The sequence below is a fragment of the Phoenix dactylifera genome, chromosome 7 (genome assembly GCF_051530095.1).
Source record: "Phoenix dactylifera cultivar Ajwa chromosome 7, Ajwa_hap1_PhDact_Kaust_v1.1, whole genome shotgun sequence".
Taxonomy (NCBI): Eukaryota; Viridiplantae; Streptophyta; class Magnoliopsida; order Arecales; family Arecaceae; genus Phoenix; species Phoenix dactylifera.
Window position 1 is genome coordinate 21,843,824 of NC_143196.1, and position 17,057 is coordinate 21,860,880.

Sequence of the window (17,057 nt, forward strand, 5' to 3'; positions counted from 1 at the left end):
TTTCTCTCTTTTTCTCTCTAATCTAGTTTGTCAGTCTCATAGAACAAGAGGTGCAAGGGACACCTGATCTTGGAGGCGCATTTGGCTTAGGGTCCAAAACCCATACCCGAGGTAATCACAAACCCCTCCTCTATTCTTAGATTAGGGAATAGAAATCTTAGCAATTGGATTGGATTTAGCTTGTGCACCCATATCTTGGCTACCAGTCATTAGATTTGGGGTCAAAACCCCTAATTTGGTAGATTTTTGAGCTATGGGACCTTGAGTGGTTCCCGCAACTAGGAGACCTTTCATTTGCCCTAGATTTAAAGTGAAACTATAGTTAATTTAGATCATTTTGGGAAACCTAATCGATGATATATTTTATTCAGGTCATACGTAGTATTGTTGGAGGAATTTTTGTGCTTTATAACTTGATCCATATGTATCTCTATACTTTTGAAGTTTTCTTATGCATTTATGTTTTATTTATAAAATTTATTTTATATTTGATACCTTGATCTGCATATAGATATTTTGTACCTATATTTAGTACATAATTATTAAAAAAATTATTTACCATGAATGAAAAGAAATAAGTGTAAAAGTCATAGATCAAGCATAGAAAACAGCATTGCATATGCTAGGTGGATTTTCATTATAAAAATATGCTTCAGAAATTTGTTAATTAATATCTCATGCAATACATTACTTGAACATGATCATAAGCATGATGATTTGATTGCACATTGGAAATATTCGAAAAGAGAAGTCCACTTTGTTTTGAAATGCATTGAAAGAATTATTTTCACTATATGAATGGGAAAATTGGTTTGGAATATAAATAATATTTACCCTCTAGTCTGACTATGATTCAGGGCTTACCGGTCAAGATTGATTTTTGGCATGTTGATGTGACTCAAAACTAGTCTCCTTTCGAGCCTAGCCTTTGGTGTTGATAGCAGGCATATCTCGATCACTGTGATATTATGTTTTGAGGAAGTTGTTTCTTTAGAGCAAAGCTTATCAAGGCTGATGGTTGGCATGTTGGTATGAGTCAAGAGCTAGCATTCTTTCAGGCCTTGCCAATCGAGACTGATTGTTGGCACATACTGATCGAGGGTATTTTCTTATTTAGGAGCTAATCTCTTTTGAGCCTTATTAGGAGGCAAATAAATCATGGTCATAGTCACTAAGGCTAAGAAAGGACAAATGGTAAACTACTTTTAAAAGGAAAATTTCTTCACTAGCCACAAAAATGTCTTATTTATTTGTACATTGGTATCTCTGGATAGTAATTTTATCTTCATTATTTATAGGCTAAAAATAATACCCTCCTATATTTTGGATGGAATTGCAAATACTCTTCTGCTTTTTAAATTGCTGCAATATCAACCCTGTATTTTGCACATTGTTATATATAAAGTAGTTCACCTTCCTCCCAATTTGGTTCAAGGCTCACTAGAGGTGCCTTCTTGTCAGCTGACATCAAGGTGGTTATGTGATGTAGATTTTTTTTTAAGAAGATGGAATTTGACATGGATAATCTTCCCTTCTTCCCCAAAACCTAGGTTTTCAAAAACCCTAATTCTTGCAAAAGAGAAAGAAATCTAAGATGAGGGAGCCATGTCTCATTGAAAGTGGTCCAAGGGGCATACCGATCCTACAAAAAAATTTACAGGACCATATTACATGAACAAATAGAGATATGCAAGGTGATAACAATGTCCCACATGAACCAATAACATGATAATTATATGAGAGATTCCTGCAGATTATATGTTATGATGACTTCTAGTAATCCGAAAAAACATGAAAAATGTTGAAGGCAAAACAAGGAATGCCATGTAAGTCATTTAACAAGCAAAAAAAATTCTGTGCTAGAAACTGAAACTTTGGACAAAAAACATTCTTAGCAAATCATTGGGTGATACTTTAGTAAACAATTGAAGTACAATGCCCTCAAAAAGCAAGCTAAAAAATATCCTTCAAATCTAGTAACAAGTAAATCAGGAACTTCATGTATAAGGTGAACCAATTAGCAAGTCAGGCATGGACCCTCAAGTGTTTTCTTGGAAAAAATCATAACTTCACCATCCCTATCAGCAGTACAGTGTAGACTGTCATCAATTTTACCTCTATAAAATGATTCACTTACATGGCAATGAACCTAGAAAAGAATTGAGATATTCAGGCCCTTCTTTAGACAGGAAGGGCAATGGTGAAAGTATCACTGCCAAGATCTATCCAAAGGAAAGATCAACACATTGCTTGCCCGATAAAGCAGCTTTACATCAAGTGCTAATTTTGACCCCTCACCTCAAAACTGGACATCTATAAAAATATCCGTACGAAATGCTTCCTGCTACTCCAGAATTTGCATGTTAGTCCAGAACTTGATGCTCATACCATTTAACAGGAGAAAAAAGAAGTGGAGACCTTCAAATGTCATTGTTTCATCAGTTCAGCCACCAATGCTTGAGCCATGATCAAGTGCACTATCACTAAAACTACCAACAGCAACCACTACTCACTTCCAGTACTCCTTCGAGATGCGTAATCTAGATATATTTAAAAAAAATAAAGAAATAAGACATTAATATTCTGCAGTATAAACAAGTTCTAAATGATTTTGTATGTGTTATACCTCTTGAAGGCCCTTTTCCTTCCATTGCTTCCTTTTTTTCTTGGCAGCCTTGGCAAAGGAATGGACCATCCCAAGGATGCAATTTTCCAGGCTGCGATAAACCAGCATGTACAGAAATGCCCTCACCAGGTTTCATCTCTACCTGGCAAACCGCACATATGAAAAGCTTGAACAAGTTGCATATTGGATATTCTGCTTCTAACCTGCAGCCCACAAGAAGTTCATTGATTATTAATTATCACAGAAATGCTTATATCCCACATTAAATGTTTGTCCCAAACTCAAATGATATTTGTTGCAAATTGTTTTTCTCCAAGTTCATAAAACTAGTTTTATCTTATGGTTATATACAAGAGATTGCTGTACGTTTTTGTTTTTAAATGTTCACTCACATGCATTAGTTTCAAAAGCGAAGCACTTGAAGCACCACAAGTATCCTCAAGGTCTCTCACTTGGGAAAGTGCTAACAAGATAGCTTTTTGAAGATAACAGTATGCCGTCCACCTTTACTATTGATGGCATATTAATGCATCAACTCATATTATATATAGGAATGGAATGGGCCAGATTCCAAGCCAAGCATGGATCCAATCCAAATTTTTAAACACAAGGCGTAGGCTTAATCCAGCACAAAAATGTCTATGCGGTATAGCCCCAAACACAAACAAAGATTTGGACCAGGCTGAAACATTTCAAAAACATGCTAGAGAGAGAAGAGAGAGAGAGAGAGAGAAATATCGGTGCTGACTTGCCAAGGCTGTCAGCATCAACGACCAAGGGCATGGGAAGTTTTAGGTTGCTAGAGGGAGCGTCAACAAGGTCATTGGGGTTGTGTGGGACCATCAATTGGTGCAGTTGAGGTCAGGACCATCAGGTACTCCCATGGAAGAGAAGAGAGGGAGGCTAGTGGAGGGAGAAAAGAAAGAGGGATCAGGAGGAGAACAGGAAGATAGAAGGAAAGGAAATAAAAGGAGGAGAGAAGCAAGAAATGGGGAGGATGGGAATGGAAGAGGAGGAGAGGAATTAGGTTTTGATTTGGGCCATCCATCAAACAAATAAATGGAGAAGTTTTGTTTTTAATAAAATATCCTTATAAAGAAGCGCCCTTTTCTGGAGAAGTTCAGGTATTCCTAGTCTTATCATGCAAAGGAAAATTCCTTCAGCTGAAAATTTGAGAAGAAATAATTGGCCTACATCATTGGCATATGATTTGTGCAATGTAGAAGAAGAATCTCTTCCTCCTTTGTTTGCCAATTGTGGCTAGTCTTGTCAGGTTTAGGTTTATTTCTTATCTAAAAGGGGGTTCACTGACTCCACTGTTTCTCAACATCAAATTTTGTTTCTCTAAGATCAGGAAAGCTGCGATGTTGGCCGGTATTATGCTTGCAGCCACTATCTGTTTATCTATTTGCATATAAAGAAACAAAAGATTGTTTGAAAACCAGTCTGATGATGTTGTTGAGGTGGTGGATAAAGTTACCTTTCCTCTTGAAGATTGGCTGAGCAAGAGCAAAGTTCAGTGTTGCTGAAATTAAATATTTCTGTCTATTAGTTAGTTAGGGATCTAGAGGATTGTTAGACCTTTTTGGGTTGCTGCTGTTCATAATCCATCTAATTACTTGATAGTTGAGATAAAGTTGATCTCCAGTCTTTCGTTTTTTCTCTTTTTATAGTATTTCTTAATGTCGTTTAACTCATTTGTATTTGCTCTACTTTCATATACTTCGAAAAGTGATTAGACACAGCCTGATCTTTTCACAAAAAGCTAAGACAAAATAAAATAAAATAAAATGTGCTTATACTTTAACATGTTATAACTATTCAATAAGGCTCCAGAACAAGCTCAAGGTGAACCAAGGCTGCCAGGACCTCTGCGGACTTAATTTTAGGCCCGGGCCAACCTGATCAAGCTTGAAAGCTTGAAAGTAGTTGGTCCCGGGCATATTTACAGCCCTAATTAATACTCCAAATATTGTTTTCTCATTCTAAAGTGATAGATTAGATTAAATATATGGGACTGAGTTACAATTTGACTCTTAATTTACAACTGGTTTACTGGAGACTAATGCAGTTTTCCATCCTGACACTTGGAATGGTACCCCATCTTGGCATCCTACAAGACATCCCACTGGGGTTTGAAACCATGCTTACCACCTTCCCTCTTTGGCTACACACTTTTTAAGTTACAAGGAAATTCAAGGGGTTACTTCTTGGTTGCGTGAGCTTATACTACAATGAATAAAGTAAATTTCTTGCATGCCAAATGGCTTTCCAGGATTCCTGGAAAGCTCCTCTTTTGCCTAAAGTTACCTAGGTCAGGAATTCAGCATCACTCTAAGAAACTTGACAGGTTGACAGCTAGTCACGAAAATCTACTGAAAATTCATAAAAACTTCATGATTTACAATGTGCATTTCAACCAAGAAATGCTTTGTTGTGATGATGCTTTATGATGATGGTGATGAAGTATACTAGAAAAAAAGAATGCAAAAGCATCAATGCCCCGTACTGCCCGGTACAAGGCGTATCATACCGTACCAAGAGAAACTGATACGAAACTTCAAGTCGGTACAAGCCCCATACCATCTCATAGCGAGATGTATCGAGGTACATACAAGCCAGTACCGAGGCATACCGACCTGTATTGAGATAAAAATTGAAAAAAATTGTTAGAAAGCTATTTCAATACAGAGGTGTACCATACCAAACCGAATTGATAAGGTACCGATACGGTACTTAGTACCAAGATTGCGGGCCTTGATCAATAGTAACCATTGATTCAATGACGAAACAAATTTACTTATCAAGTTCTAAATCAAAATACTGACCTTTTGGCAAGCATTGCTGATCCCTCTTCATATATTTCTTCTACCACATCTGGCTCAGAATAGTCTCCATCTGAATGAGATGTTGACTCACAAGACTTTCTGTGAAACATATGTTTGAATACCCCTATCCCTTGCCTCTTTGGCAGTGGAACAGTAGGAGTTACCTTTTCTAGAGGTAATATATCAACTACAATGCAGGTAGTATCATCTCGTAGTCCTTTGACTTGTACAGCTTCCTACAAATGAAGATATATAAAATAACTAGCAGAAACCATTAGATGCAGCTAAGCCAAAATGTAGGCAAACCATTAGGATGCGGTACCTTAACAATCTGACTCGCTGCAACATCTGCTGACAGGCCACGTGAGCAATTAAGAGTCATTTCAAAAGTCAAAGCATCCCATACGCCATCACTTGAGATGATAAGTCGACCACCAGCATTTGATAGCTGTAGTCATCAGAATCCATTATCTTGGTTATGTTTCAGAACGGCAATAATACATCATACTAAAGAACACAAAGGTTGATATTACAACAATAGGTATTAACATGCATATAGTGTAACTACATCTGAAAATAAGTGGGAAAAAGACAGATCCAAGAAAGAAGTGAAATATATCATGAGACAACAATAATTAGCACCAGTCTCTACTGACATACTTAAACCACAGTTAAGTGAACAATTTTAAGTACTGTTGTCTGTTGGAGTCAGCATGGAATTTATTATGTGCCAACAATGCAGACATTTTCCATACATAGATCTGGAAAAGATATTTCATTTTGTCAAATGATACTTATAAAAAGTCCATGAACATATACCAATGAAACTTCTTTTCTCAGTGATACTGATTGAGACGCTTTGTAGGTTGTATGTGTGGATGCTTGGAGGCTCAGCTGTTATCTCCATTGAAAATCTCATTTATGGACATGAGGTACACTTGGAATGTTGAAATGATAAGGAGCAGGAAGCCATACAATCATATAATTGGAGTAATGTTTCTAATTGCATCCGTGTATGTTTACCATTATCCATATGAAATTGTTGTGCCCCAACAATTTGAGGACATCAACAGCATCTGTGATCTCTAACATTTCCCCCCAGTATGTATGTAACAAATTTTACACAAACATAGTTTTCAAAAAAGTTCGGGGCCAAATAAATAATAACCAAACCTGTGAATATGTCAGCATGGTAGAGTATCAGTTAATGAGACGGCAATAAGAAATGATGTTCTGGCATATAAACAATGACCTGGAAACTATCATGATCTATGTCATGTTGGCAAGTCCAGACACACGGCATATTGCACGATATAGTATGTAAAATTGGCAACATGAAACATGGGGTTAAATCACAGTGCAGTAAGGCAATACAAGTGAATATTACAGCTGCAAAATATAAATTACCAACTTCTGGTATAAAATGATTTAATACTTAGAGAAGAAAGGGTTCCCGAAAGAATATACCCCGAAGGAAATCAAGGAAAAATACTTTCTTTTAGATTTAGTGTGTAACCTAATTTTTGAGAGACCAATTAAAACAAAACAATTTTTTGTTTATGGGAAACCAAGTATTCAAAAAATCCTCATCTTCGATATGCTGGGAAAAATACTCAAGATCTATTATGCCAGCTCCAGAAAAAACTTCATAGGAGCACATGAGAGAAAATTTTACTCAAAAGACTATTTGCTTAAAAAAATCCCTCAGATTATAGAAAAAAGAAACAACAAAAGAATAATTGAGGAATAAATACAGAAGAAGGAGACAGTGAATTAAGAGTTGAGGAGAGAAGATGGGTGGGTTTGGTTTAAGAGGGGTTTAAAAGAAAGACTGTATAGACTTAATGCCAGTTTGCTCAGTTCCTGCCCACATTATATTATTTGGGTGACCAGGTATAAATGTGCAAACCTGCATAAAAAAGTTTGGAACTGACCAAATAATGTAACAAACAGAAAAACATGCATGGTACCATGTTATTTATGAAAACAATGAATTTACATTAGAGAAATGAGTCTCCAGAACTCCTCCCAATCTGAAGCATTGGAAGAACAACCAATTATGTATCCTACGAAAGGCCTATATGAACTCAACAATGATTTGATCTTTCAAGTTATGGATAGAGTGACCGCTTCCTAATATTCAACCTTGACCCAAATACAATGTTTTCAGCATTGATGTGCTTGGTTCCTTCATGAAGGAAGAGATCATAAAGGCATATTATCACACTATAATGTATGAAAATGCAGCTTATTACATCTTAGTAAGAAGAAACTGTAAGAACATGAGTTCGCAGTATGTGCTATGGCTACGTAATTCAAGTTCAACTGAAATTCTGCTAACTAATTAATCCAGTGAAAAAAAATGAACTAAAGAACATAGACATTTTGGGGGAAAACCTCGAAGTGATGTTACCATTCTAACCCAACAAAAGAATGTTCCCATCCAAAGCATATCTACTATTTTTTCAATGTCTTCCCAGGAGCATGCAAGAGTTACTTAGCAATGATGACAACCACAGAAATTATCTGGCATGTTACTTTAAAGGAAAAAATTCAATGACACAAGTATAGTTTGTGTATAATACAATGAGAAGGAATATAATCATAAATTTGACCACTACAGGATGGTGAACTCAGTGTATGACTAAGTAATAAAGCACAGGGTCTGAAATGAGAAGTTCAAAATGAGAAGCCAAAGGAAGCTTAGAAAGTAAAATAAATAGACTACTACATTTAAGATGGTATGGATGTGTTTCCTATACATTAGATGTAACCTATTGAGGAGTCATAAATTCAAATTCTGATGCTGTAAAGAGCACTAGTTGACCAAAAAACCAATTTGGCCAGAAGTACTAAGGAAAGTCCTGAAAGAATTGAAGGACTTAAGCCATAAATAAGAATTAATGAGCAAGAACAAATAGCTTTCCTTAGCCATAAATAAGAACTTTTCATCCAAGATAGATCAACAAAACTATCTTATCTCTGACTAAAAATCACACATATCCCTATATTTTTGTAGCATGAATATGTAATTCTTGCATTATGTAAACTCACCACACACTGTGTACATGTTCAATAGTAGCAAAATGAATACATAGGAAGACCTATATGAGGCTAAGGAATGGACCAGGCTCAAGTGATCTCACCCCTTGCCCAGATCCAACTCAAACCCATGCAATTATGTCCAGTAGTCCAAAAGAGGAGACTACCGCAAGGTGATAGTGGAGCTGCAGATGGCTATGTAACCCAGATCCTTCAATTTAGCCTTAAAACCCCACACCCAACACTTAAACATGGTTATTGGTAAGCTTTTAAATATGATTCTGAACTGCATACTGTTTTTCCATCGAAACGGTATGGTATTGATACAGTACCAGTACTAATAGTGCATATCAAAATTGAAGACATCTGAATGAATGAAAAACCATCAGAATAGATAGGTACAATCAGTAAGGTATTGTTGATATGAACGAAGATGTCTTATCTGCTGGTATGGATGATTCCAACATCCTAGTACCTCTACTAGTGCTGGTTTCACATTTGAATGATATGCTACTGATGGTACCATCTTGTTCCAATGGTTTTTGAATCCATGGTTATTGGTATAGGCTGACGGAGAGACAAAAGTGATGGCAGCCATCAAGAGGACGGAGATGTTTTGATATGATTTTGGGTTAGATTTAGCTAACCATGTTTCATTTAGTTTCAACAATTTCAACTCCAGTTTCTCAAGGAAATACAATAGACATTGTTTTAAAATATATTACACTTTTGATGTCCTTTTGGTGGTTTCAAGCTAAAGTTTTAAAACATCATTCAGAAGATTACAATATAAAAAAGCTACTCTAACATTTCAATGTGTAATATATATTAGTGTTTGATGGCAACCGAGAATTTCTTAACATTTGAAGTCAAATATGAGAAAGCTATCTAATCTTTGCAATTACTCACTTGCCCAGTTTTTCTTTCCTTTTCTCCTTTTCCTTTTGTGGGAGGGGAAGGGAGGCAAGATGCCCCCATGTGACTCTTTCACATTTGAATAGACTCCTTAACCGAGATTGGTTTGGAAGATGCTAAGAAAATGCATCCTATGTCCTAAAATTTGCAATTTCAGGTTTAATCTTAACAAAATGCTTCTCCTAGGCTTGATTTCTCACCAATGAGTAAGTTTCCCCTTTCTTTTCCCAAAGCGATAAAAAGCTGACCCAAAAATAAAACTAGCAAGTCTGAAGTACTCAAGGAGACGAAGAACGTGATCTAGACATGATACTTAATGACCAAAACATTCATTAAATATAGCATCTACATACAGTGTCAATCATTTCGGCCAAAAATAGCCAAAATCACTAACAAATATCCAGATTGTAACTGTAACGGATTGCTCTAGGCTAAAAGTAGCATATATGAACAGGTTACTAGAATTTATACAATTTCAAATCTTTGGCTGAAACATATTTGTTTAGACCAAAACTACAAACAACAGTTTATTCTCTTTAGAAAAAATTAAAATGGATGTATAGGATAATCTTTGCATTGCATATGAATGCAAACAAACAAAACTAAAGATCCAATAATATGACATTATATAGCAATGTTAGAGTATTCATTCACTTCATCCACTTAAGTTGTCTTCACAATTATATCACCCCTTCAATGAAATAAATCTAAATAAGAAAAGTAATTACTCTAAAGCAAGATTTGAAAACTCAGGTTTGAGTTTGGTTTCGGTCATGATTGTTTACAGCTTTACATGTTTTCGCTCTAATTCAGGCATGTTTTGATCAAAAATTATAACACATTCGAAAAGCATTACTTAAAACTAAGAATTATTAAAAATGAAGCAGAACAAGGTTTTAAAATCCAATACCCAAGGGCTTGCCGGTTTTTTGAAAAAACGGGATAGTACCAGGTACCAGCACATGGTTGGGGATTGCATCCCTGTACCAACATACTGTGTACCTGTGCCAGTTTTCTGCTGGAATAGTACATTATCACTCATACCAATCCAATACAACAATTTTTAAAACCTTGGTTTAGAAAAATAAAATGTCAACAATAATAAATTAGATTCAAAATATACTACGTTGTCTAGCACTGGAGATGTGTCATGCTGGTAAATTTCTCAAAAAATCATTTTTAGAGTGTTTTATAACATTAGCAATCTAGCGTATAATATTAAATGAATATGATATGCATTTATGTCCATCATGGCAAACATGCAAAAGAATAGGTCATCATAGTTTTATTTTTTATGCAAAGTCAAATTGCACTCTTATCGATGGAATTGATTTGCAGACCTTTACTTGCTTCACATGAGGAATAGGAACAATAAATTCACCCACATCCATATCTCCAATTGATCTTGATAAACACAAGCCACCTGGCCAACACCTGAGGGGACCAATCTGAAAAAACCAATGTTTCCTATTAAGTCAGATAGCACAACAATAACTAATACTATATAGATAAAAACATAAAAGAATAATTAGAAAGTCTAAACAGAACTGCCCATGAGTACAAAAATGTCCCTTCATGTATCTAAAAGCATGTATAGAACATTAAGTTATGTTAAAAGTATAGTATCCTCGGACATGCATAGTAGCTTTTGAGGTGACTATGACGAAGTTGTATAGCTAATTACCTTACCAACAAAGTTTGTCAAAAATTTCAACATTTTAAGAGAATCGCATCATTCACTGTCTTCTGCCTTTTAATCATACTGATAATATGAGTCAGTGTATTATGCAAAATTAGTCCTTTGAACCAATAGTTTCATGTAACTCATCCTTAGGGAGAAACACATTCATCTTTTAAAGTCAATTTTTAAATACTGGAAAACTACATTCTCTTAAGCCATCAAACAATTAAATGTCTCAATCTAATTAATTGAGGTTAGCAGACTGCTGCTTTTCTAATAAGATTTTCCCAAAAGTTGGCGACCCATCCATATACACACTGTACCATAATAAATAAACTAACACACTTAAAAGTAAATGTGGGGAAAGGAAAGAATAAGCTATTGGTACAATTGCAGAAGGGGTAAACTATATTGATCTGAGCACAAATTTGTTTAATACATGAACATTGACCCTTCATTCGCTTACATGAAACCCTAGGAAAAGCAAACTATGGTCAGAAGGGACTCGAATAAACAAAAATAAATATGAACATAGACCACCAAAAAAAAGATAATCATTAAAGGCTCCCATAAAAAAACTGTCCTACAAAATGACAAGAGCTGTAAACCAGTGGGATGTCTGCTAGGATTCAAAACTTTCAACTTATTCATGGAGCAATCAGACTTTACCTTAACCCCTAAGCAATAATAAAATGCAGCAAACCTTGATTATATCTTAGTAAGTGAAGAAGCATGTTGCCAGCAAGGAGTTACAGGCAGCTAAACTTAAATTAGCCTCATAAGTAGTAAAATATTATTTAAGGTACTGAAGAAGGTATGATTGTTATGTCTACATGTGACTTCAAACAAAAGGTAGTCAGCAGCTTAAGCACAAAATTATTTGCACGTACATATAAGGAAGGTATATAACTATACATGTCACAGAAAAAGAAGATAGACGTGTAAAATAATTTGGTTTGGGCAAAGGCAAAAATGGCCTGCACTTCCACAAAACTGAACACCTGATGGATAGATAACTTAAACGGATTCAACAGCCAGCATATCTGGTGGTAACTATTTTCACAACCTAATAAAGTCAATCAAGACTTGCAAAGAAAAGAAAAATGAGGTATGTATATATATAATCTCGAGATTGCTCCTATAATTTCATTTAATATGACCTTTTAAAAGATTAAAACAATGTAGAAACAAATTTCCCAAACATTATTGACAGTTATATTCAATTTCATTAGGATAAAAATTGTATGCATGCCAACCAGGTGTCTACAACCAGAATAGGCTCTCAGCTACCTTCACATATAAAGAATATTGTCAAGAAAGCAATCAGCCCAGTTAAACTGAAATTTGGAATATATAATAATGGATAAGATGAGAACAGTAGCTGCTGGAGAAGTATAAAGATACTATCCTGATTACAAAAAATCAACTGCCTAAAATATGTAAGTTGTCTTTACTGCTTTAACCAATACAGTGCACAAGGAAACAACCTCTACACCACCAACAATATTTAGCCTCCCAACCTCACCTCCACTTGCTGTTACACGTTCCACCCTGCAGAATAGTAAACCATAAAAAAATGATTTTCAGAAAGCAACAGAATCCTCTGAATTTATTATTGGAAAAGGAGAAAGAAACTTACTCCTTTTCATTCACTTCTAGCCTGTGATCTGCAGACAGATAATAAATTGAACCTTCAGCAGATTCAAGTATGCAAAGTGAATCACCAACTGATGCCACAGTTACAACCCGCCCATCTATAATTACAAATGTCACAGTTGTTCCTGAGGTATGTTCTGAAACGGAAATCAAGTAAACAGTTCAGGCATAGCAGATAAATTGTGTGATGATAATGGGGGAAGAAACAAAAAAAGCTTACCAAGCATCAGAAAGTACAAAAGGTAAATCTAGCGATTGTAACGCAGAAGTCAACATAAAGCAGACAGAAAGATGAACTAACTTTCAAACTTCATTAGATGTCATATATTCTTATGCTACTCAAAAAGTATAAGGGCAGTTGCAGTATATAACATCAAGGTATTATGTTGAGGACAAGTTGGAACCTTGGAGGGGCACCTTGTGATTGGCATTTACCACTCTTCACCTCAATTATATACAGCAATGGTCCAAATCAATAATTTAATATTACAAATAAATAAAAAATTTGACTATTTCAGAAACAGATGAATGTTTGAACAATTTTACCAGCCAATGGAAGGTGAAACATAAACCATAAGATAAAATTTCTGTTGCAGAAATGTCAAGATCAATTATGTTGAATCTATATGTAACATGAGATGTTCAAGTTTAAGAATGTTCATCTTTATTATGTTGAATCCACATATAATCCAAAACATGGTATATAGCTCTATGAACTCTAGTTTATATAGCTGATCATTAAATTAAATTTTGTGAACACTACATCCTTGCACTGCTGATATACAAGTACCACATTAATTAAGCACAACAAAAACTTATTCAAAGTAACTGCCCCTTGATAGGTCATCTACTTACAAAAATTGGATTACTTTGAATCAATATAACAATGGTCAAAGTCAGAACTTGATCCAAGATAATGGTGTTTTAGAAATTTTGCAACCCAACATCGCTTAAGATCCAGCAAGATCAAGACAAAAAGTAAAGTCCACTTAATACTTTGGGCATACCTTTAGTTTGAAAATCTTTATCTGTTTTAACAAACCCTGCAACCAAAGCTCTCGGTAGAGCTGCCAGCCACTCGTCCCTACTAAGATCTGATGGAATGGCACATAAAATATTATTTAAGAGATTTTCCTTAGCATATATAGCAGCTGCAGACCCATTGTGCCCATCAAATAGCTGCAAAAACAAATGCAATGGTTCAGTGTAAAAAATAAGATATAAGCAAAATTCATGTTACTAACATAGTTCAAAATCAGAATCATGTTCAAAGAAGGCAAGCATTATTAGAGAGAAAAAGCTTGCAATAATTCCAATGTTATTGGCATATTATAATACAAATGTTTCATAAGATATACAATATCAGTTGGTTAATAGATCGTAAAAGGTATAATTCTACATTTGAGAGATTTCCAAAAGAACATAAGTAAAAACTTTTTCTAAGTAGCATATATTAAGGAGCAGAAGAAAACTGCACAGAGAATCATCTTTGACTGTTTCAAAATTGAATAATATGGAGAAAAGAAGAGTTTAATTTTATATGATTCTGCTACATAAATTTGCAAAAGCTAATGATTTAGAATTTCATAACTATGTATATTGACAGCATACAGCAAAGAAAACACTAAAAAGAAATAACAAAGAGAGTGTGTTGGCATCTAAAATGGTAAGTGACTTCAGGAAATACAGGATCCTTCCATCACTTGAGAAGCCATGCAAGTGTCACTCACTGCTCATGCAACTTCATAAGACCTCAATATATATTCACAGAAGACAAGCCTGAGGAAAGCAAACAGAAACAGTGCAATGAAATTCAATACATATGCAAATGTTTACAGACAAACTCTATAAAATGGAAATACTATCAAGAATTCTCTCATTTAAACTTGTTCTTGCTTAATTGTATCATTATTACTAAGAAATACATTCAGGTTCTGTGTGTGTGCGCGAAAGAGTGGGAGAGAGAGCAAGAAAATCTGAAGAATTTATTTTTTTCACTTCTCTTATTCAAGCAGGAATGGATCAAAGAATCATATCATGCTTGCATGTTTACTCCTGTAAACAAAGTGTACCACATGATGAATGAAATTGTTTGCTAATCATTTTCAAAAAAGGATTGCAATGCAGCAGCCAGTGAAAGTCAAAGTGTCTATAAAGGATTACTACGATGCAAAGCTTGTTTTTTTTGTAGAATGAATTACCTATAAGCTATATATAAAATTAAGACCAGAACTAAACACTCAGAAGCCTTACGAGCATAATGAGAGTTTAATACAATAGACAATAGCAAATCAACGAACAGGTAAGAGGCTAACCACATCAATAGAGGAATCGACCAGAAAATATCTTGTTTAATTATAGCAAATACCAAATGACATACAAACAGAAACAAAGAGAACATCTTTGTTTTTCTGGTAAACACAAAGAGATTATCTTTATTTTCTAGGTTCAGAACGGGAATTTTTGATAGCATGACTGCACGAGAATTTAAGCTTCAGAGTGTTCCAGTACTTTTGATTTCTCATTTATGTTTTTGGATGATGTATTGCACTTTAAAGCTGAATTGAGCATATGATTTGTTACTATGTGTGCTTATTGACTTTATTATTAGTCATCTGAATTCAAAGAGTCTTGTGAGGTTACACTACAGTGCAGTTTGTGAACAGGTGCACCATTAGCTTATTTTAGCACATTAGATGATAAAACACCTCTGTTAGTTGCCTTTCTTTCCACAGGGTCTAGTCTCTCTTTAGCACAGAGTATGAGCAAATCTGGTTGGGGAAAGAGCAAAAATAGTATCACTAATACGTTTGATACAGCGGAGTAAAGCTTTAACAGAAAATCACCTACATTAACTATAAGATTCAGCATTAGAGATGGCCTTTAATCCAGCCAAAACGGGAAGAACCAAAGCCAATCAAAATATCTGACTCCACCAACAATTATTTTCCTACAAACAAGAGGACCCAAAAGCATTTCTAACTGTGCAACCCCAAGTAGATGACTCAGGATTTTCTGCATCTGCCAGCACCACCGCTGCAGACTACCAAAAGCTCATCAGAACCCTCACGACCAAAAGAGACCTATTGTGAAAAAATCTCAATCCCTTTAAACAAGCTCCCATTCAACCAAATATTCATAGAACCTAATAAAATTACACGACATTTACATTTCCCTTTCCAACAATAAAATCACATCTACAAATTCCAGCACGATCTTCCATTGTCAACACCACAAACCAACTACTCAAGGAAAATAATCAATAATTTTGAAAAAACCGAACGCAATCGAAAATATCAAAAGAACAGGATAATCTAAAAACATTAAGAAAAAATTAAAAGAATGACTTAAAGACAACGAGGGATGCAAAAGGAGAGAGAGGGGTCGATACAGCGAAGACCGAGAAGGTGGTGACGCCGTCACCGGGAATGCGCTGGCAGTCGGACTTGATCAGGGTGAAATCCTCTCCCTTCTTTCTCTGGCTCGCTTGCCCATGCAAGATTTCCGGCTTCTCGATCTTCTCGCTCGTTAATTCCCTCTTTAGCAGCACCGCCAGCGGCACCATCTGATTCCCCGCTGCCTTCGCCGCCATGACTCCGCCCTCCCCTCCTCCGATGCGCCCACCGGCTAAAAACTCCACTCCTTCAGACCAATTACTGCGCATCAAACCCAAAGAACTCGCATTTATCGAATTATTTGCAAAAATTGGAAGTAATTTTGGGTGTTTATCCGAAATTTTGGATTAAGATGGAGGAACAAAAGGGGAAAGATTCACACGGCTTTCCCGATCAGTTACATTCCGGACGCGGAAATCCAGCAGGAAGGCAGCTCACCACTCGGAATCGGTGGAATGCCAAAGGAAAGAGAAGAGAATTAATGGAAAAAAAATCAAAAACGGCAACTTTGGAGAGAATTAATAGAAAAGGGGGGATGTTTTTTTGCCGTTGGGAGGGGGGGGTGCGGGGAGGGGAGGAGGAGGGTGGGCGGAAGAGAAGGTCGGCCTTTGGCATGGAGCGTGATGGTTCTTCCTTCCCGATTCCTTGGTGTTGGCGGTAGGATGTCCCGCGCAAGGGGTTTAGCATGAAACGGTTTGGCGCGTACCGGTGTAGCGGGAAGCGGGAGGGGGTCACGGATGGCCGGAAGAGGACCGGTCGGTTGGTCCGGGTAAGCCGGACCGGTCCGTTAACTGAACCGGCCTTTTTTTTTTTTTTTTTTTTTTTTGGCGTTCAAAGAGAGCATGGCCCAAATAAGAAAAAGTAGTGTCTTGTATACTATATAGCTATTACATCTACAAACAAAATTTGACTGA

At 35.9% G+C, this 17,057-nt stretch overlaps 1 protein-coding gene across 3 annotated transcripts; it reads right to left on the reverse strand.

Annotated features, from left to right (window-relative positions):
* Nucleotides 1-1,873: 1,873 nt before the first annotated feature.
* Nucleotides 1,874-16,802, reverse strand: LOC120110238 (putative protein phosphatase 2C 12). Of its 3 annotated transcripts, none has more exons than XM_039124643.3 (10): nt 16,526-16,802; nt 16,140-16,404; nt 13,756-13,927; nt 12,732-12,885; nt 12,580-12,643; nt 10,752-10,859; nt 5,777-5,902; nt 5,455-5,690; nt 2,627-2,829; nt 1,874-2,540 (listed from the first exon to the last, which is right to left on the reverse strand). In XM_039124643.3, the coding sequence occupies exons 2-10, from the start codon at nt 16,338-16,340 to the stop codon at nt 2,506-2,508; spliced, it is 1,299 nt and encodes a 432-aa protein (XP_038980571.3). In that variant the 5' UTR covers nt 16,341-16,404; nt 16,526-16,802; the 3' UTR covers nt 1,874-2,505. The 3 variants fall into 3 exon arrangements, with proteins under 3 accessions (XP_038980571.3, XP_038980572.3, XP_038980570.3); XM_039124644.3 differs by having other exon boundaries at nt 16,582-16,793; XM_039124642.3 differs by having other exon boundaries at nt 16,140-16,802.
* Nucleotides 16,803-17,057: the final 255 nt, after the last annotated feature.

Coding starts and splice junctions, on each gene's coding strand:
- LOC120110238 (XM_039124642.3), bottom strand. CDS start 16,412: ATGCGCAGTAATTGGTCTGAAGGAGTGGAGTTTTTAGCCGGTGGGCGC. Junction 12,644..12,731: donor CTAGAAGTGAATGAAAAGGA/GTAAGTTTCTTT, acceptor ACTATTCTGCAG/GGTGGAACGTGTAACAGCAA. Junction 5,691..5,776: donor CAGCGAGTCAGATTGTTAAG/GTACCGCATCCT, acceptor CTTCATTTGTAG/GAAGCTGTACAAGTCAAAGG.